Source organism: Zootoca vivipara, chromosome 7, assembly GCF_965207765.1.
Source record: "Zootoca vivipara chromosome 7, rZooViv2.hap1.1, whole genome shotgun sequence".
Lineage (NCBI taxonomy): Eukaryota > Metazoa > Chordata > Lepidosauria > Squamata > Lacertidae > Zootoca > Zootoca vivipara.
Window position 1 is genome coordinate 80,016,874 of NC_142590.1, and position 18,463 is coordinate 80,035,336.

Genomic DNA, 18,463 nt, shown 5'->3' on the forward strand with positions numbered 1-18,463 from the left:
CACTGCTCTGTAATCCATTTTAGTATTTTGATTCTGCATTATTATTGATTCATAGCTCAAACTTGTGCATGTATGTTTGTTTTTTAAAAAAATAATAAAGGCCTGCTGAGTTCAATGAGCTTCAATCTCAGCTAGGTATCAGACACCACTTTCGTATTATGAATTGAATAAAGTGAATAAATAAAATAAACAATGTGTCTGTGACACCCCCCCCCAAAAAAAAAGAATTTCGCGACCAACACAGAGGATGCAAGAAGACATACAAGTGCTGCACAAAAAGTGTTGTGCATGCTACAGGGCGACCTTAATTTATAGGAATAGATGCGCATCTAGGAATTTAATTTAAATCAGAAAAAGATCTCTCCCAAGTGGGGCGGATGCTGCGGGACCACCAAGTCCCATCAACCCCTGCCAGGATGGCCCAAGGTTAATGGGAGCAACATCTGGAGCGCGGCAGATTCCCGCGCCAACTTGCAAAATCCCAAACCCTTCCCCGTGTCCGCTCTGCCACCTGCTGGCTCTCGCCGCGCGTGGCAACCGCATCTATTGGGCGCATGCGCTTTCCCTCCTCGATTTACCGGCTGACCGGCATTCGTCTCCTCCCTCCGCCGCTCCTTTTAAGCCGGGCGATACCAACATCTGCTGCAGAGAGGGGGGTGGTACCACCTGATAAGCATGAGTAGAGGAAGCGAAATTCCCGTCCAGGAAACAAAATAACGCGTGGGGTATATTTTATTTTTCCCTCAGGGGGGGGGGAACAAAACAAAAAACGGTTTGGAAGAGAGCCGAGTGGGGGAGCCCCCTGTCCCCTCCAGAGGAGAGGAAGTAGTTCAGTCCCCAAGATGGCGGCCACCATGAAGAAAGCGGTAAGTGAGTTGCTGAAGGGAGGCCGGGGAGGGAGCGACTGTGGCGCCTCCGGAGGCGCCTCCGGTTGTGGCCCTTGGTCTCGGCTCCCTTGTGAAGGGAGGCTGAGGGGGCCCAGGCGAGGCGGCGGGGCCGGGAAGCCTTGAGACTCAGCCTCCCCACCACCACCAAAATGACAATCTTTGGCCCGAAGTCGCTCCGAGGCCAAACATAGAATCTTAGAGTTGGAGGGGATACCTGGTGTTCATCTAGCCCAACCCCCTGCGAGGCGGGAATCTCAGTTAAAGCATCCATGGCCATCCAGCCTCTGCTTACAAACCCTCCAAGGAAGGAGAGTCCACCACCTCCTGAGGGAGACCGTCCCACTGCTGAACAGATCTTACTGTCAGAAAGCTCTTCCTGAAGTTTGAGTCGGGATCTCCCTTTTTGCAACTTGAAGCCACGGGTTCGAGTCCTACCCTCCGGAGCAGGAGGAAACAAGCCTGCTCCCTCCTTCCACGTGACCGCCCTTGAGATATTTGAAGATGGCTATCTCCTCTCAGTCTCCTCTTTTACTGGCTAAACATACCCAGCTTCTTCAACCGTTCCTCATAAGGCTTGGTTTTTCAGGCTCTTGATTTTCTTGGTTCCCTCCTCTGCATTTATTATTATTATTATTATTATTATTATTATTATTATTAATTGAATTTATATACCGCCCTATACCCAGAGGTCTCAGGGCGGTTCACAGAATAAAATAAAAATATAAAACCACAAAATACATAATCAAAATAAAAACAACACCCCCCCCCAAAAAAAAACATTTCAAAAGGGCATAGGACCCTCACAACATTTAAAGTAAGGCAGTTAATAAACCAGCACAGGAGCTACTAGTTGGAAACGTTCTAGCTTGACAACATCCTTCTTAAATTGTAGTTCCCAGAATTGGACACAGTATTCCAAGTGTGTTCTGACCAAGGCAGAATAGAGTGGTTCTATTGCTTCTCTTCCCAGCATCAGGGTCTTTTCCAGGGAGTCTTCTTTTCTCATGAGGTGGCCAAAGTATTGCTGGGAAATATTGAGGGCACAAGGAGGAGGGGACGACAGAGAACGAGATGGTTGGACAGTGTTCAACAGTGTTCTCGAAGCTACCAATATGAGTTTGACCAAACTGCAGGAGGCAGTGGAAGACAGGAGTGCCTGGCGTGCTCTGGTCCATGGGGTCACGAAGAGTCGGACACGACTAAACAACAACAATTACTTCCCTTGATCTGGACACTATACTTCTGTTGATGCAGCCTAGAATAGCATTAGCATTTTTTGCTGCTGCATCACACTGTTGCCTCATGTTAAGCTCGTGGTCCACCAAGACCATAGGTCCTTTTCCCATGTACTGTTAGCAGTCTAGGTGTTTCCCACCTTATATATTATATTTCCCACCTTATATTTGCCTTAGTGCAGAACCTTACATTTATCCATCTATCCAGATAGTAAATGTTGCCAAATGTGCTTTAGCTAAATCTGTTCTATAGTACAGTAGAGTCATACCTCGGGTTGCGATCACTGCGGGTTGCGTGTTTTTGGGTTACGAATGTGCCAAACCCAGAAGTACCGTAATGGGTTACTTCCGGGTTTCGGCGCATGCACAAAAGCACTAAATCACGCTTTGTGCATGCGCAGAAGCGCTGAATTGCGTCACGCGCGTGCGCAGACACAGCGCTGCGGGTTGCGAACGTGCTTCCTTCATGGATCACATTCGCAACCTGAGGTTCCACTGTACCTACACACAAATCCCATTGTAAGACTCGCTGCCTCATCCTGTGAATTTTTCCTTGGAAGAAAGTCTCAATAAATTTAACAGGAATTTAACAAGCAGGCTGGTGTTCACCCTACAAAGAATCTGGTCTTTTGGACATACTTGTTGAGTGTTGGGTGGTGTGTGTTTTGCACATTTTAAGGGCTTTCCGGAGGGGCACCTATGTTAGTCTCTTGCTGCAAAAACAACAAAAGACTCAAAAATTTATTATGGCATGCAGGCTACAGTCCACTTTATCAGATACATGAAGTGTTGTCCTGAGTTGTGGGTACATTTGTGTGTGTGTGTGTGTGTGTGTGTGTGTGTGTGTGTTGGGGTTTAGTGTGATCAGACAGACATGCAATGCAGAAAAGTATAGACAGTTCTAATTATATTATTAGCAGTGACCATTCACAGTAAATAAGAGTTGAAAAGACGTATCCCTGCATTGGTAAGCCAATTAATACATGCAGTTAATACATAGAAATCTGTCGTGTCAATTCAATCCACATGTGACAGCATTGAACATCTTGATTATTGTACAATTATGCAAAGGGCATTATAAACAATAGGGCTTTGTTTTATTTTATCTATTTGCTATGGTTGGATCCACACAAAGTTAGTTTTACTGTGTCTCTTTTGAAATCCATGCAGCCTAACTTAGCCAAGAGTAGACTAACTTTTCACATTTATTACTTGTGTCTGGTTCCAACGTTACATTCATTTCCAGGGCGCTCAAGTATGTGGTTCTCTCTCCCACAACAATACTGTTGAGAGACAGTGATTGACCCATGGCCAGCCAGTGAACTTTACATACAAGTGTGGATTTGAACTCGGGTCTCTCAGGACCTAATACAACACTAGCCAGCATACCACACTGGCTCCTTTGTGATCTCAGGTGTTTCCTATGGTTACTTTGTCTATGCTAATGTCCCAAGGAGTTTGTCTGCAGATGTCCTCATGCTTCTTGTTAATGTGCTTCCGTTTCCTTCCTGGTCTTGCTCCTGTTGAGTTTCTAGTAGCCAGCTGGTTTGAAATCCTTTGGAAAATAATGCTGGTAAAATGTGGATATGCTGACTAGCTAATCTAAAGCAGAAACTTTAATGGTGAGCACACTGTGTTCCATAATTGGACTGAAAACTCATATTATTGTCTTGTGTGTTATGTGTGCTGAGCTCTCCCTGTTTCTGCTGGTCTTTTCCAGGCAGCAGACGATGTCAACGTTACCTTTGAGGATCAACAGAAAATCAACAAGTTTGCGAGAAACACCAGCAGAATGACAGAACTGAAAGAAGAGATAGAGGATAAAAAGGTACCCTTACTATAAAGCCTCTGGATGGGAATCTGTTAACTGTATGCAATCCTAAGCACATCTAGCGGTGTAGAAGGTCCCATTTAACTGAGTGGAACGTCCAGTGATGTGAGGTGGGAAATGTTATATTTTTCCACACTTCTTTGGAAATGCATTGTTTATATAATGTTAATAGCAGAATGAATGGACACAGTGCAAGTCAAACTGGGCAACTGAAAATGCATTCTAGTCAAATAAAAAATCAAAGTTGTGATTAATGTTTTTCTGGTGTTCACTAGGAAGCACATATATTTATGCACACAACTCTTCAGGCATGCTGAAATTAGTAGGTTACAGTTTTTACTAGTAACCGGCTGAGAGAGTTACTGATCTCTTGATCACAGAAACAGCTTCAGAACTTGCAAGACGCATGTGATGACCTCATGATGCTTGACGACGATTCACTACTGATACCTTATCAAATTGGAGATGTCTTCATTAGCCACCCACAGGAAGAAACAGAAGAGATGCTGGAAGAAGCAAAGGTTGGTGCTTATTCCTTGTGGATGTTCTGTGGGTCCTCTCAGTGATGCAGCAAAAAATGTTTGTGTGTGAAGCATCATTGAGTCTGGCAGATGAAAACCTGATAAGAGTCTTCTCTCCCTCTCTTTCCCTCTCTATCCTCTTCTCTCTGTTTGTTACTATACTAAATAATATTAAATAGTATAATAATAATAATAATAATAATAATAATAATAATAATAATAATAATAATAATTTATTTATACCCCACCCATCTGGTTGGGTTTCCCCAGCCACTCTGGGCGGCTTCCAACAGAAAAATAAAATACAGTAATCTATTAAACATTAAAAGCCTCCCTAAACAGGGCGGCCTTCATTTCTGCTAGGTTTTCTGCATAGGACAGACATAGCATCCATATTAACAGGCCGGTTTGCCCCCATTATGCCCCACCAATGCAGCAAGATGGGGAGCTGCCTTATAGGAAGTTAGGTCTGGTATCAGAAGCTGACATGCATACAGCTCAGAGCACAGCATAAGTTTTGCATGCAGGTCCCAGATTCAGTCTCTGGCATCTTCAGTTAGGAATGGGAGAGAGCCCTGTCTCAAATGCTACCAGTCAGTATTGACAGCATAAAGGTAGATGGGCCAGTGGTCTGTCATAATGTATGGCAACTTCCTGTGAAATGCCAGGGCTCATGTGCCTCGGAGGGCCCTCTGGCCTGACACGGGTTGCCGGCGTCTCTTTTTCTTTTTTCTTTACACATTTTCACTAGGGCAGTAGGCTGTTAGTGCTCAGTCTGGTGCTGTGAAGTGAAGCCACAAGCTGGGGCGAGGCTGCAGCAGCCTGCCATCTTCATTTCTCCAGAGTGATGCCCATCCATGCCACTGCTTGGTTAGGCTATCTGAAAGGCCCAGCAGGCAGATGCTGAGGTGGATGGGGCAGGGCCCCTCTAACTAGTTACCAGCCCTGTTCCTTGGCACCTGATAAGCCATTTGCCCCAGTACTGATACTAGAGGTTGTGAGTCTAGTCGTCACTGATGTGTTAAGCTGGCATCTTGAATGTGTCACTCCATTGCAAAGGTGGAAGGGACATAGCTCCACATTAGAACATCTGTTTTGCATGCAAAAGGTCCCGGATTCGTTCCCTGACATCTCCTGGAAAGGCTGGGAGAGGCAATAGTTTCACATGGAAGATCATTATCGGGAGCCCCCATTTGCAGTTTGAAGTGGTACTGTCACAGGTTTACCACCTTATGGAAAACTAGGTTTGCAGGATTTGGAAAAACTTAGTGGCCCTGAACTCCAGTGCTTAACATCTCAATATGTATAGCTTTCAGTGGGACATTGATACATTTGCCTTCTTATTTATCATTAATATATATGCTCCTGGTTTAAGTATAAAACTTGCTGGATTGGATCCAGAGTTAAGAGTGCCTAATGATGCTGGTGGAAGCTGACTTTCTCTCTCTCTCTCTCTCTCTCTCTCTCTCTCTCTCTCTCTCTCTCTCTCACACACACACACACACACACACACACACACCCCAGTAGCCTCCTGATCTTTGAAAATACTCCACTGGGGGCTGGTGGACCTGCTCGTGGAGGTGGGCTATGGTGCAGGAAGGTGAATTCCCCCAAATTTTGTGGAGGCTGGGGTTTGCCATGGGCAGGAGAGGATGGGCAAGGCAGCTTCTGCATCCCCCAATTTGATTAACTCTGGGATACAACCAGCTATGTTCTCCCCACCTTGAAAAAAGTTATAATTAGAATAGTGGTCAAAACTGGCTGAAACTGATTTTCATGAAGCTCATCAGATTTCATTTAGGATCACTTGAAATGCATTAGCCTTGGTCTTATATACCATTGTTTATTAGATCAGTAATGAGTACCACCTTCTTCCCTTCTCCCTCCTGACTCATGCCTTAATGCCAGACTCCTGGAGTTCGTTAAGCCACAGTTTCCCATTCTATCCAACCTGATCCTGTTTTCCAAGCAGCTGCACAGATCGTTCTTCTGCTTTATTCTAAAAAGCTCTATACTTGGACAGATTAGGAAGCTTTCCCTCTGATTCTGATTTTTTACAAAAAAATACTTTTCTAAACCCCTAAGTGTTTCCAAAAAGCTTGTTTACAGTGCCTTGCCATTTATAATAGCTGGTCATATGGAAAATCTATAGGTTTCTTCTGAGAACTGGATGTTAGGGCAGTTGTGGTTTTTTTAATGATTTGTTTGGGGTTGTTATTTTTTCTTCTTCTTTTTCTCAGAAAAACCTGCAGGAAGAAATTGGCGCTTTGGAATCACGAGTAGAATCCATCCAGAGAATATTATCAGACCTCAAAGTCCAGCTTTATGCAAAGTTTGGCAACAATATAAATCTTGAGGCAGATGATAATTAAATGTTGTAGAAATAGTATTTTGTTTTTTTTACTAATTATTCTGCTCTTGCAATAATGTTTTGAGAAGCCCCACATATTTGTTCTTTTTCGGAAAAAAATGCATTCATTTGTCTGTTTCATGGATTTAAAGACAGCATTCTTATTTTGCAAATGTATCATTATTTATATATGTTAAGTGAATAAATCCAAATTCCGCAGGTGCATTATTAAGGTTGGGTGCTTAAAGGCTTATTGAAATGATAATAAAAGTCAAACAAACTTATTGCGTCTTGTGCTTAAAATGTCCTTCCAAAAATAATGTAGTATAACAACGGGATGGTGTGAAATCGCTCTGTAGACTCGATGGTCAGTCTTCTTTCCGGCAATCATTATTTTTGAACACCTTCAATTTAATGGTAATGGGAATATAGAGGCAGAGGGACCGAGCTGTGACCCAGGAGGCAGGCAGCTCAAATGTCATCTTGCCTGTGAGCTTAGGATAAACTGATCCTAGTGTTTTGTTTACAATGTGGGGCTCATAACACTGACGTACTACGCTGGTTGTGAAGACTGAGACAATGAAGTCCTTTGGATACCGGGCTGCCACCAGAGAGTATCTTAGCACTTAGAATAATTAATAATTGCACATAATCCCCTATATTCAATGTGTTAATTGCATTGCAACAGCCAGCATTGGTGTTATAAAAATGTAGGGTCAAATAGTTCCTCCCTATCACTTACTTTTACACCATGGCTATTGATTTACCAGGTGCCATTTAAAAATGGAAAAGCAAGGCCTCTTACAGTCTTTAAAGCACAAGGGGAGGAAACTGGGGATGGAGCAGTCTTTTTTTCATGATGTTAAAAACCACATGTAAGGTGTCTAGCCTAAGCGTAGAAAATCCCAGAACATTTGTATACGAGAAAAACATGCCACTCAGAATCTTGTCTTCTGTGCCTTTATGGCTAATGAAGCAAACTGCTATTATTGACTGTCCAGAAGATGGCACTAGAATGCCAGCTATCTAGGCAGAGAACAGAGCAAAGAGATTTCCCCAAAATAAATTGTCGTATTTGCCAAAGAACCACAAATACATTTCAGGAAGAAGAGGGGTGATATGGAACCTTCATGTTCAGGAAGCCACTGACTACCTGCTTCTAGGGAGTGATAGCAGGAGAGCATCATTTCCCTCATGTCTTCCTTGTGGATTTCTTGGAGTTAACCGGTTGGTCACTATGGGAAGCAGAATGCTTGACTTCAGTGCCACCAGCAGGGCTTTCCATCTGCTCTTGGATTCTAGCTCACCTCTGCAGCAGAACATCACATACTGTACTTATCTTGCCCCTACAACAGAAAGTGGTTCAGATTATTTCACTCAGCTCCAAACCTGATTTTCAAAAGCCAAGAAGCAAATGGGGAAGAACAAAGCAGAGTGCCATTTACTTTGTTAGGGTTCTTCAGCGTCGTGTGCCTTCAAACCATTCTGTCAGCTGAATCAGGATTGTAGAGTTGGAAGGGACCCCTAGGGCTATCTAGTCCAATCCCCTGCAATGCAAGAATCTTTTTGCCCTTCCCTGAGATTAGAGCAGGGGTCCCCAAACTAAGGCCCGGGGGCTGGATGCGGCCCAATCGCCTTATAAATCTGGCCCACAGACGGTCCAGGAATCAGCATGTTTTTACATGAGTAGAATGTGCCCTTTTATTTAAAATGCATCTCTGGGTTATTTGTGGGGCATAGGAATTCGTTCATATTTTTCAAAATATAGTCCGGCCCCCCACAAGGTGTGAGGGACAGTGGACCGGCCCCCTGCTGAAAAAGTTTGCTGACCCCTGGATTAAAGGCTTGCCAATCAGAAGGTTGGCGGTTTGAATCCCTGCGATGGGGTGAGCTCCCATTGTTCGGTCCCTGCTCCTGCCAATCTAGCAGTTTGAAAGCATGTCAAAGTGCAAGTAGATAAATAGGTACCGCTCCGGCAGGAAGGTAAACGGCGTTTCCATGTGCAGCTCTGGTTCACCCAGAAGCGGCTTAGTCATGCTGGCCACATGACCTGGAAGCTGTACGCCGGCTCCCTCAACCAGTAAAGCGAGATAAGCGCCGCAACCCCAGAGTCGTCCGCGACTGGACCTAAAGGTCAGGGGTCCCTTTACCTTTACTCTACTGACTGAGCTATCAGACAGGAAATGAGAGACTCATGTAGTAGGCTGTCCTTTCTCCAAGGAGCCCTTATTCTACCCACTCTTGCTTCCCAACAACCTGGTGATGAGTAGGTTTGGCTGAGAAGTAGTGTCTGACCCAAGGCCACTTTCTTGGCTGAGCTGGTGGTACAGATAGGTAATTTTAGATTCTAGGCCTGATCTTCAGAAGGTACTTCAAAAGGTAAACCAGCTCTGATGTGCCTGCTTCTGCTTATTTTGCTGAGCGGGGCCCTGCACCTCTACCTTGAAGTTCTGCCCTGATGGCACCACCAGGTTGAGACTTGGAACTCCAGTCTCCCCAGTTGAGGTTCAGCAATCTATTTGCTGTTGTGGCTGGCTCATATTAGTCCTTTGGACCACTAGAAAAGTGCAGAAACATTTGCTTACAGCCATCTTCTAGCTGCCTCACATGTTTGTGACCTGGTCTTTACTGTCTCAGCAAGACAAGGATGGGCTGATATTTCAGGATGGAAGTGAAAATGGCAGGAGGAAGCAGCTTTGGCCGCTCTGACAGTGACCCAGTTTGTGCACGTAACCCTATGCCAAACTATGGTTCAGCATGAATGAGCAAATGTATTATGGCTTCTGGAGAGAAGATTATGGCTGCTTTGCTCCTCTTCCAACCTTGCTGCTGCCATGCTGCTGTGAGCTAAGTCATGGTTTGGCTTAGTGATACATCCGATCCTCTGCTCATGGTTTATCTCATTGCAGGCAAACCACGAGCTGTAGCTAAGGTTTGTTTTACCGCCAACAGATTTTAAATGTTTTCAATATGGTTTGTAATTGTACTTTGTATCACTTAAGTGTTTGCCACCCTGGCCTCCTTTGGGAAAAATAAAAATGAAACACCACTTTGTGCTCTGATCAAATTTGCCCCCTCCTCCTGTGGCTATATTTAACCAAAAAAATTGGTTGAGAGATCTGATCATGGGGGGCTCATGCCACATGTAGTTTGGACTTCATTATGCGTATGTGAGTTCGTATCTCAAAATAGTTCAGCTAACTTATTGTTCTCCTCGTGTGTGTGTGTGTGTGTGCTTGTAGTTCACCCACTTGCAGAAACAAGAAGTCAGTAACCAGTAGAGACCTTTTCTTTAATCATTGAACAACACAACATAATTGTCTTTGGAAACACCAGGGCAATAAGCTGGTGCCAAAGAAGGCTTATTAAGCGCCACATGCAAAGGCAATGCTTGAAAAGTGGTGGACAAAGACAGCAGGCTCAATATTGGCCTGTTTTAAAATTAGCACCCGGGGGTAAACTAATAAGATGTGCAGTTTGATTCTGGGTTGTGTTTCTTCAATCTCTGCTGCCCAATAACATAATTAAAAGTTTTGTACGGAAGGGAGAAACTTTGGACGTATGTTTTCAAAAGGCAGAAACATTCAGTGGGTACAAAGGCCTGCTTCCCACATGCTTCAGAATCTCTTGGGTAAACTAGACACTAGATTACCTGCACTTGAGCCCCAGCTGAATGTGTGAACGGAGAGCCGAACACGGTCTTTAACTGCATAGCTAGCAATTCTGTCCTGCATTATCCTCCGGAGTGATTTTTGAACCAGCCGAGAGAAAGCACTGCTTTACACGGTGCATGGTTAAAAACAATGGGATTTGCTACCCTAAGTGGTGGTGATGGCCACCAATTTATATGGCTTTAAAATGGGATTTTAAAATAGGGACCCAGGTGGCGCTGTGGGTTAAACCACAGAGCCTATGGCTTGCTGATCAGAAGGTCGGCGGTTCGAATCCCTGCAATGGGGTGAGCTCCTGTTGCTCGGTCCCAGCTCCTGCCCACCTAGCAGTTGGAAAGAACATCAAAGTGCAAGTAGATAAATAGGGACCGCTCCGGCGGGAAGGTAAACGGCGTTTCCTTGCGCTGCTCTGGTTCGCCAGAAGCAGCTTTGTCATGCTGGCCACATGGCCCGGAAGCTGTCTGTGGACAAACGCCAGCTCCCTCGGCCTATAGAGCGAGATGAGCACCGCAACCCCAGAGTCGGACACGACTGGACCTGATGGTCAGGGGTCCCTTTACACTTTACCTTTAAAAGGATAATGGTCTCAATGGCAACAACTAGTCATGCCAGCACACCGGTCATTGGGACTGGAGAAGGCTGTTTCACTCATGCCTTACCTGTGAGATTCCCATAGATATATGCTGCACATGCATCTCTTTATCCTGGCCTTTGACGCCCAGGATCTAGCTGTCTAATCTGTCTGTCTATCTATCATCTTGGAATGTACCCCATTCAAATTGTAAGTTGCTTAAACTGATTTATATTTTATTTTTTTTAAAAAATGCAAATGTAACCAAAAGAAATAGTGCCAGCTCACATTAACAATAAAGCTAACCCAACAACCCTGACCTAAGGCTATAAATTAATATAAGCACTCCATAGGTCCAAACACATATCGATATGAGATGGACACTCATAAGATATACATCCAAACAAAGAAAGGAGCAACATCTTCAGAGCACTGAGGACCAAAGGGTGGGTGTTTATCCTTCCAACCTTGAGGTATACCGGTAAGTTTCTTTGCAAAGGCTTGCAGGATCCATTTCAGTTGTCCTTTGGATTTAATTTATTTTAATATTGTATGTTTATATTGTTATATTGTTAACCAAGTTACAGGGAACCAGGCAGAGGGCCTTCTCGGTAGTGGCACCCACCCTGTGGAATGCCCTCCCACCAGAGGTTAAAGAGAACAACAATTACCAGACCTTTAGAAGGCACCTCAAGGCAGCCCTGTTTAGGGAAGCTTTTAATGTTTGATTTCTGTATTTTAATGTTTTGTTGGAAGCCGCCCAGAGTGGCTGGGGGAACCCGGCCAGATGGGCGGGGTATAAATAATAAAAAAATATTATTATTATTATTATTATTATTATTATTATTATTATTATTATTATTATCTGCCCTGGGACTTTATGGTGATGGGCAGGTAAGAAATCCAACTGGTCGTCATTGTCATCATAATCTAGTTGGCCACTCTGGGAAACCGAAAGGTGGTCTAGATAAGGCTTTGGTCTAATTCTGATAGCCCTCCTCACCATTTCAGCTCTGCAGGAGGGTGTGGCTCCAATGCCCGGCATGGCTCTCTTTTTTAAGTTGGAGAGCTAAGTTTGCAAAATCATCTAACAGATGTAAACAAGTGTCCCGATGTCATCGTCCAACACCAGCAATTGAAGCTAAATTTTTGCTCCTGACATAAAGGGGCACCCAATTTGCGCATGTTGATTGGATGTTTGTCACTTCAGATGGAACGCTTGGAAAATTAGGCAGCGAGGAAGCTTTTAGCCAATGGCAATGATGAATTTAAGGTGGATGTGAGCAGTTGTGGGATGCTCTCTCTCTCTCTCTCTCTCTCTCTCTCTCTCTCTCTCTCTCTCTCTCTCTCTCTCATTACATGCAAAGGCTTGGGATACCGCCTGAAAAAAGAGACGTGCAAGTCTGAAAATAGCATGCCAAGTAGATGCAAACTGCCATTGGACGATGGACGTCTCCTTCCAGTGCATGCAAAATTGGTGCTAAGCACTGCTAACAGCTGCTTGATCTCAACATAATAATAAATTAAGAGAGAGTTGTGCTAACAAGCAGCAACATCATATATTCATCAGGCTGTGGATTCTGGATCTTTTAATTTGGCACATTCGGAAGAACACAGTGAAGAAATCAAAAGAAAAATAAGAAAGCTGTTTCATGGGTCCCTGGGACCACCCCATTTCACTGAAATATGGAAAATCTCATAGTAACTACCTGTAGCTTTGCCACCAAGCATTGGGAATCAGAAGCCTGAAATATATTGTCATTCAATTTTTGCAGTTGGAAGCACAGATTCTCTCTTTCTTCCTATGTTTGGAAAAGGCTTGTGTGGCTTGTGGCACATTTACCCGTGGTGAAGTGTTTTTGTTTTTGTTTTGCTTTGCCACTGAATAAGCATAATTAGGAAGTGGTGGTGTTGTGTAAAAACACCAAATCCACTGTAATTGCATGACCTGAATGTGCTGGTATGCAGTTGAATCTCACATGCAACATTCCAGCAGTGAAGAATAGGGATGGATAAATCTCTCGGTTTAAGTTTTCTCAGTTTCTACTTTTTCCAGCCTTATATTCCAGACCTTCATGTTTCTGCAGCAATTTGCACTATTGTTGTTGGTTGATTTTTTTAATCCTCATGAAAGTTCTCTAGCATTTTAGTGCAATTTTTTTCCTAACACATTTTTGCATATTATTCTGGAAAGTGTGACTTGGGTAGATTCTTCTTCAGATGCGAACCAAATCCAATTTCTCCCTCACCCTTAGTTCTGAAGCGGCCCAATGTTCTGACACCATTGCACTGTGTGTCCCCCTGCCCTCACATGGCAGTCAGTTATGTACCACAGGAGTGCACATCATAAGGAGACGACGACGACGACGACGACAACAACAACAACAACAACAACAACAAAAGATTACTTATACCCCGCCCATCTGGCCGGGCTTCCCCAGCCACTCTGGGCAGCTCTCAACAGAATATTAAAAACACAATAAAACATCAAACATAACAGGGCTGCCTTCAGTTGTTTTCTAAAATCAGGTAGTTGTTTATTTTCTTGACATCTGATGGGAGGGTGTTCCACAGGGTGGGCACCACTACCAAGAAGGCCCTCTGCCTGGTTCCCTGTAGCTTTGCTTCTCGCAGTGAGGGAACCGCCAGAAGGCCCTCGGTGCTGGATCTCAGTGTCCGGGCAGAATGATGGAGGTGGAGATGCTCCTTCAGGTATACTGGGCCAAGGCCATTTAGGGCTTTAAAGGTCAGCACCAACACTTTGAATTGTGCTCGGAAATGAACTGACAGCCAATGAAGATCTTTCAGGACCGGTGTTATATGGTCTCGGCAGAAATTAGGTAAGCTGCAGTACACAATCGAGTGGAGAGAGAAAGAATTCATCCTGCAGGGCTGCTATGTTGAGTGGCAACCCCATAACAGCTCTTCCCCAGACCCAGACCCAGATCCAAGGCAAAATGAAGCGTCTCCAACTCTAGCGAAACAAAAGGGATGGAGGAGGCATGCTTTGCTCGGCACTCGACAGGGGCCACTAAAGGTTATTCCTAATCTTCAGGGGACCCGGCTTTGCAAAACGACAAGCCGTTTCATTAGCGCATCTCGATCTGACGGACACAGATGAAGGAGAGCTTCCTTGCTCAAAGCCTTCCATCAGAACTCGATAAATAATTCATGGGGCACAGTTTACCGGGTACATTTGGAGTCACAAATTGGCTGTGAGAAAACAAGCGTGATTTTTCTCCGGTGGCTTAATTATTCAGGATGAGTGGCTAAATTGCCCCCTCGTTCCTTCCTGTCTGTTTCCTTGCAAATATCCAATATTTAGGTTGTGTTTAGATGCTGCATGCCACGCTGCTTCAGATGTTATCGATCAGTTCCCTCCCTGCTTGGGGGAGCATCCCTCATAGAGTAAAGTCCAGGAGCGAATGTTCATGATTTCTCATCTGAAATGCAATTTGTGTTGGTCATCAGCAAAGCCTGCTTTCAAGGCTCTCTGCTTTCCCTTTTAGGAAACAACTAAATCTGTAGACTATTGGGGGGTGGACTTCTCAAAATGCCACTCATCCATGGAGCTATGAAGTATTACATAGTTTTTTTGTTTTTTTGTTTTTACCTCTAAGGGAACCTGGAGGTCATCCAGCTGATCGGCTGGCTTTGTGTAGGATGCAACTATGGCATCCTTGACAGATGGCCATTTATCCTCTGCTTAAATACCTCCAGCCACACCTGGTAGCAGTAGTTGAGTAGCACAGGAACTGACCAAAGGCAAGGTACTCAGAAGGGCTCCTCACCAGCTTGAGCCCAACTTTGCTGTGCTGCCCACTCTCCTCCCTGCTGCACCTCAAATCTTTCAAATCTGCAGAAGCCAGAGATGCACTTCACTCATTCGCTGAATGCTTATAGGAGAAGCAGACCATCACAGACAGGGGAACACAGAGGGCTCTGTAAGGCAGAACTTCCATAAACGTAATTTTATTGTGCTTTTATCAGATTGTTTTTTTACAGTTATGGCTTCCCCCCAGGGCTGTCTTAAGCATATGCGGCGCCAGGGTGCAAAGATGCGCCCGGTGCTCCCCCCCGGGTTGCCCAGTCCCAGGCGCGCAGGAGGGCGGAGCCAGCCAGCCGCCTCAGCGTCTTGCTGTCTCGGTCATCCCCGAACTTGTGGTGCAGAGCCACCCACAGCAGAAGAGCCTGCCGCGGGGCTCTGACCAATGAGTGGGCTCTTCCCCAGACTCAACTCTCGGGCCCTGGACTCTTGGCATGGCACTCCTGAGAGCCCAGTGCCCAGGTGCCCCGCACCTCTAGCGCCTATGGGTAAGACTGCCTCCCCCAAATAATTCTGGGAGCTGTACTTTGTTAAGGGTGCTGGAAGTTGTCTAAGCTCCACCTCCCAGAGCTACAATTCCCAGAGTGGTTTAACAACCAATTGCTCTTCACAGGGAACTCTGGGATTTCTAAGGAATAGTAATAGTATTCTCTCACTTTGTTCCCCATTGACTGATTCACGGAGGTAATATGACTAGTAGCCATTGATACCTTTATTCTCCATAGTCAGAGGCAGTAATGCTTCTGAATACCTGTAATGGTATTGGTTGCTTCCCCACGAGTAAGCAGCTCCAAACCCCGTGCTTGGTTTTTACAGGGTTTTATTATATACAGTGGTACCTCTACTTACGAATAACTCTACTTACGAATGTTTCTACTTACAAACGGAGCTCCGTCCGCCATCTTGGATGCAGTTTAGATAGGATTTTTTCTACTTACGAATTTTTAGATAGGGTTGCTTCGGCTTACAATTTTTTTCTCCCAATGCATTCCTATGGGATTCGACGTACAATTTTTTTCGACTTATGAATGTGTGTTCGGAACGCATTAAATTCGTAAGTTAGAGGTACCACTGTACATATGTACAAGACAGAGCGTCAAAAAGCATGACTGTACTAATCCGATTCAGAATCCGGAAGCACCTCCCTTTGTGACTTCCGCCAACACAGCCCCCTGGCCACCCTGAACCTCTTCCATTGGTCCCTCCTCTTTTCCCTCCTTCTCTGTTGGGGTGAGGGTGCTGGTGGAGGGCCTTGTCCACTAGAGCTGCTCATTTGAGGGACTGGCGCTGTAGCTTATGGAGCAGGCACCCCCAAACTTCGGCCCTCCAGATATTTTAGACTACAATTCCCATCTTCCCCAACCACTGGTCCTGTTAGCTAGGGATCATGGGAGTTGTAGGCCAAAACATCTGGAGGACCGCAGTTTGGGGATGCCTATTCTGGAGCCTCCCCCTCTTGAGTGCTTTGGTCTGCCCTCTGCAGCCCTCTCTCTGGAAACCCCCCCCCTCTCCTCAACATCCCTAAGGGTCTGCATCTCCTCCTGAGCCCCAGTCCCACCTGGAGGAAGCTGTCAGGTGCTAGGCTCTGGGGCTCAAGCATCGTCCGAGAGCCCCTGTCTCAATCTACTTGGCTCTCTGCTGACCCCTGGTGGTTCCCTGACAATACCAGGAGGGGAGAGTGTTGTTGTGTTCAGGTTGTTCTTGTGTGTTTTCCGCAGGCATCTGGTTGGCCACTGTAAGAACAGGATGCTGGAATGAATGGACCACTGGCCTTGACCCATGTTCTTATGCTTAGTTCCCACTCAAAGCAATTTAATTTGATGGTCTCACTATGTGCCATGTGGAAAATTACTTCCTTTCGTTTGCCCTGAATCTCCTGACACTTAGCTTCATTTGCGAGAGGGAGAAAAACATGTCTCTATCCTACGGTATTAAGCATCTCTGGGCTACAGAACATGCCTAGATTTGGTCACAGTAGCCCACATCCTCAGTCTGACCTGGGCAGTTGATTTGGCGAGAAGACTCGAATCATTTCCATTCCCAGCCCCATTTTATTCCCACTTCAATTTGTTCCTTGGGACAGGAGAAACAAATGATTAGACAGGAACAACATAGTTATTATTCCACTGAAACGGCAGCAACACTGAGAGTGCAAGATGACATGAAGTCCATGGAAATTAGATATAATCATATTCTCTGCTCAATTTGTTTCCCTCTCTGGGGTTATTTTTAGTCTTGTTTACTTTAATTGTGTGGATGTCTGAAAGCCTATCTCGTTCCATGTTGCGCAATGCATAATAGTGGTTCCTTCTGTGTCTGCCATGCAGTCATTTTGTTTCCATCCTTCTCCGTGCAGATTTTGCATACACAATGCCATGCTGAACACAAGATGCCCTCTGCATCTCCGTCTTTCATTATAAGATCCACTTTTTGAGAAGGAGTAGGAGGTTCAAGGTCTTTCAGGCCATTGGCCTTGCTAAATTCAGCAACAAGGACTTGTAAGTACTGGTATGTTTGTCTCACTGTGGATACAAGTCTTCTTGAAGCCAGGGGCCCTGTGAGGTCCTGACTGTGAGAAGGTTTGTAAGCATCATCAGACAAACGTCCTTACATGAAGTAGTGGCAGTTTTTGCTCCAGATGCTGTGCCTGCACCATTCCAAGCTCCCTGATGCCTTGGACCTCTCGGTAGCTGGCAGTGGTGCATGGCATGAGGAAGCCAGGTCAGCCACACTGGCCCACCTGTGCTGCTGAACCAGCTGCTACCTGCTTACAGGTCCCCTGAAGACCTTGAGATGCTGGTCAAGAGCGGACGAGACATGTGCCTCCCACATGCTTATAATACCTGAAGGAGCGTCTCCACCCTCATTGTTCTACCCAGACACTGAGGTCCAGTACCGAGGCCCTTCTGGCGGTTCCCTCATTGTGAGAAGCCAAGTTGCAGGGAACCAGGCAGAGGGCCTTCTCGGTAGTGGTGCCCACCCTGTGGAACACCCTCCTATCAGATGTCAAAGCTACCAGATTTTTAGAACTGGTTACAGGTAGGTAGCCGTGTTGGTCTGGGTCGAAGTAAAATAAAAAAAATCCTTCAGTAGCACCTTAAAGACCAACTAAGTTTTTATTTTGGTATGAGCTTTCGTGTGCATGCACACTTCTTCAGATACACTGAAATAGATTTTTAGAAGACATCTGAAGGCAGCCCTGTTTAGGGAGGCTTTTAATGTTTAATAGATTATTTTATTTTATTTTTCTGTTGGAAGCCGCCCAGAGTGGCTGGGGAAATCCAGCCAGATGGGCGGGGTATAAATTATTGTTATTATTATCTATAGAAACTCACAAAGGCCATAGATAAATCTGAAAAGACTCATCTCTATTGTGCATCGGTTACACTGGGAGACCTAGTGTGATGGTTCAGAATGTGCAAAACAGTTTGGCATCCAACTTCTTTGAAGGAAGGGGGAGTTGTCAGTTTGGCTCGGATTCAGCTCTCACACAAATGCCCAGGGTGGGTGAAGCCTGCCAAGTTACAGGAAAATAAGTTCAAGGGCTTTGGGGCCAGGCACTGTTCTGTTG

The 18,463-nt window shown here is 45.2% G+C and overlaps 1 protein-coding gene across 1 annotated transcript; it reads left to right on the forward strand.

Moving 5' to 3' along the window:
* Window positions 1–832: 832 nt before the first annotated feature.
* PFDN4 (prefoldin subunit 4) lies at window positions 833–7,108 on the forward strand. The gene is made up of 4 exons (XM_035122848.3): window positions 833–866; window positions 3,843–3,950; window positions 4,334–4,474; window positions 6,715–7,108. Exons 1-4 carry the CDS (start codon window positions 843–845, stop codon window positions 6,844–6,846), a joined length of 405 nt encoding a protein of 134 aa, XP_034978739.1. The 5' UTR covers window positions 833–842; the 3' UTR covers window positions 6,847–7,108.
* Window positions 7,109–18,463: the final 11,355 nt, after the last annotated feature.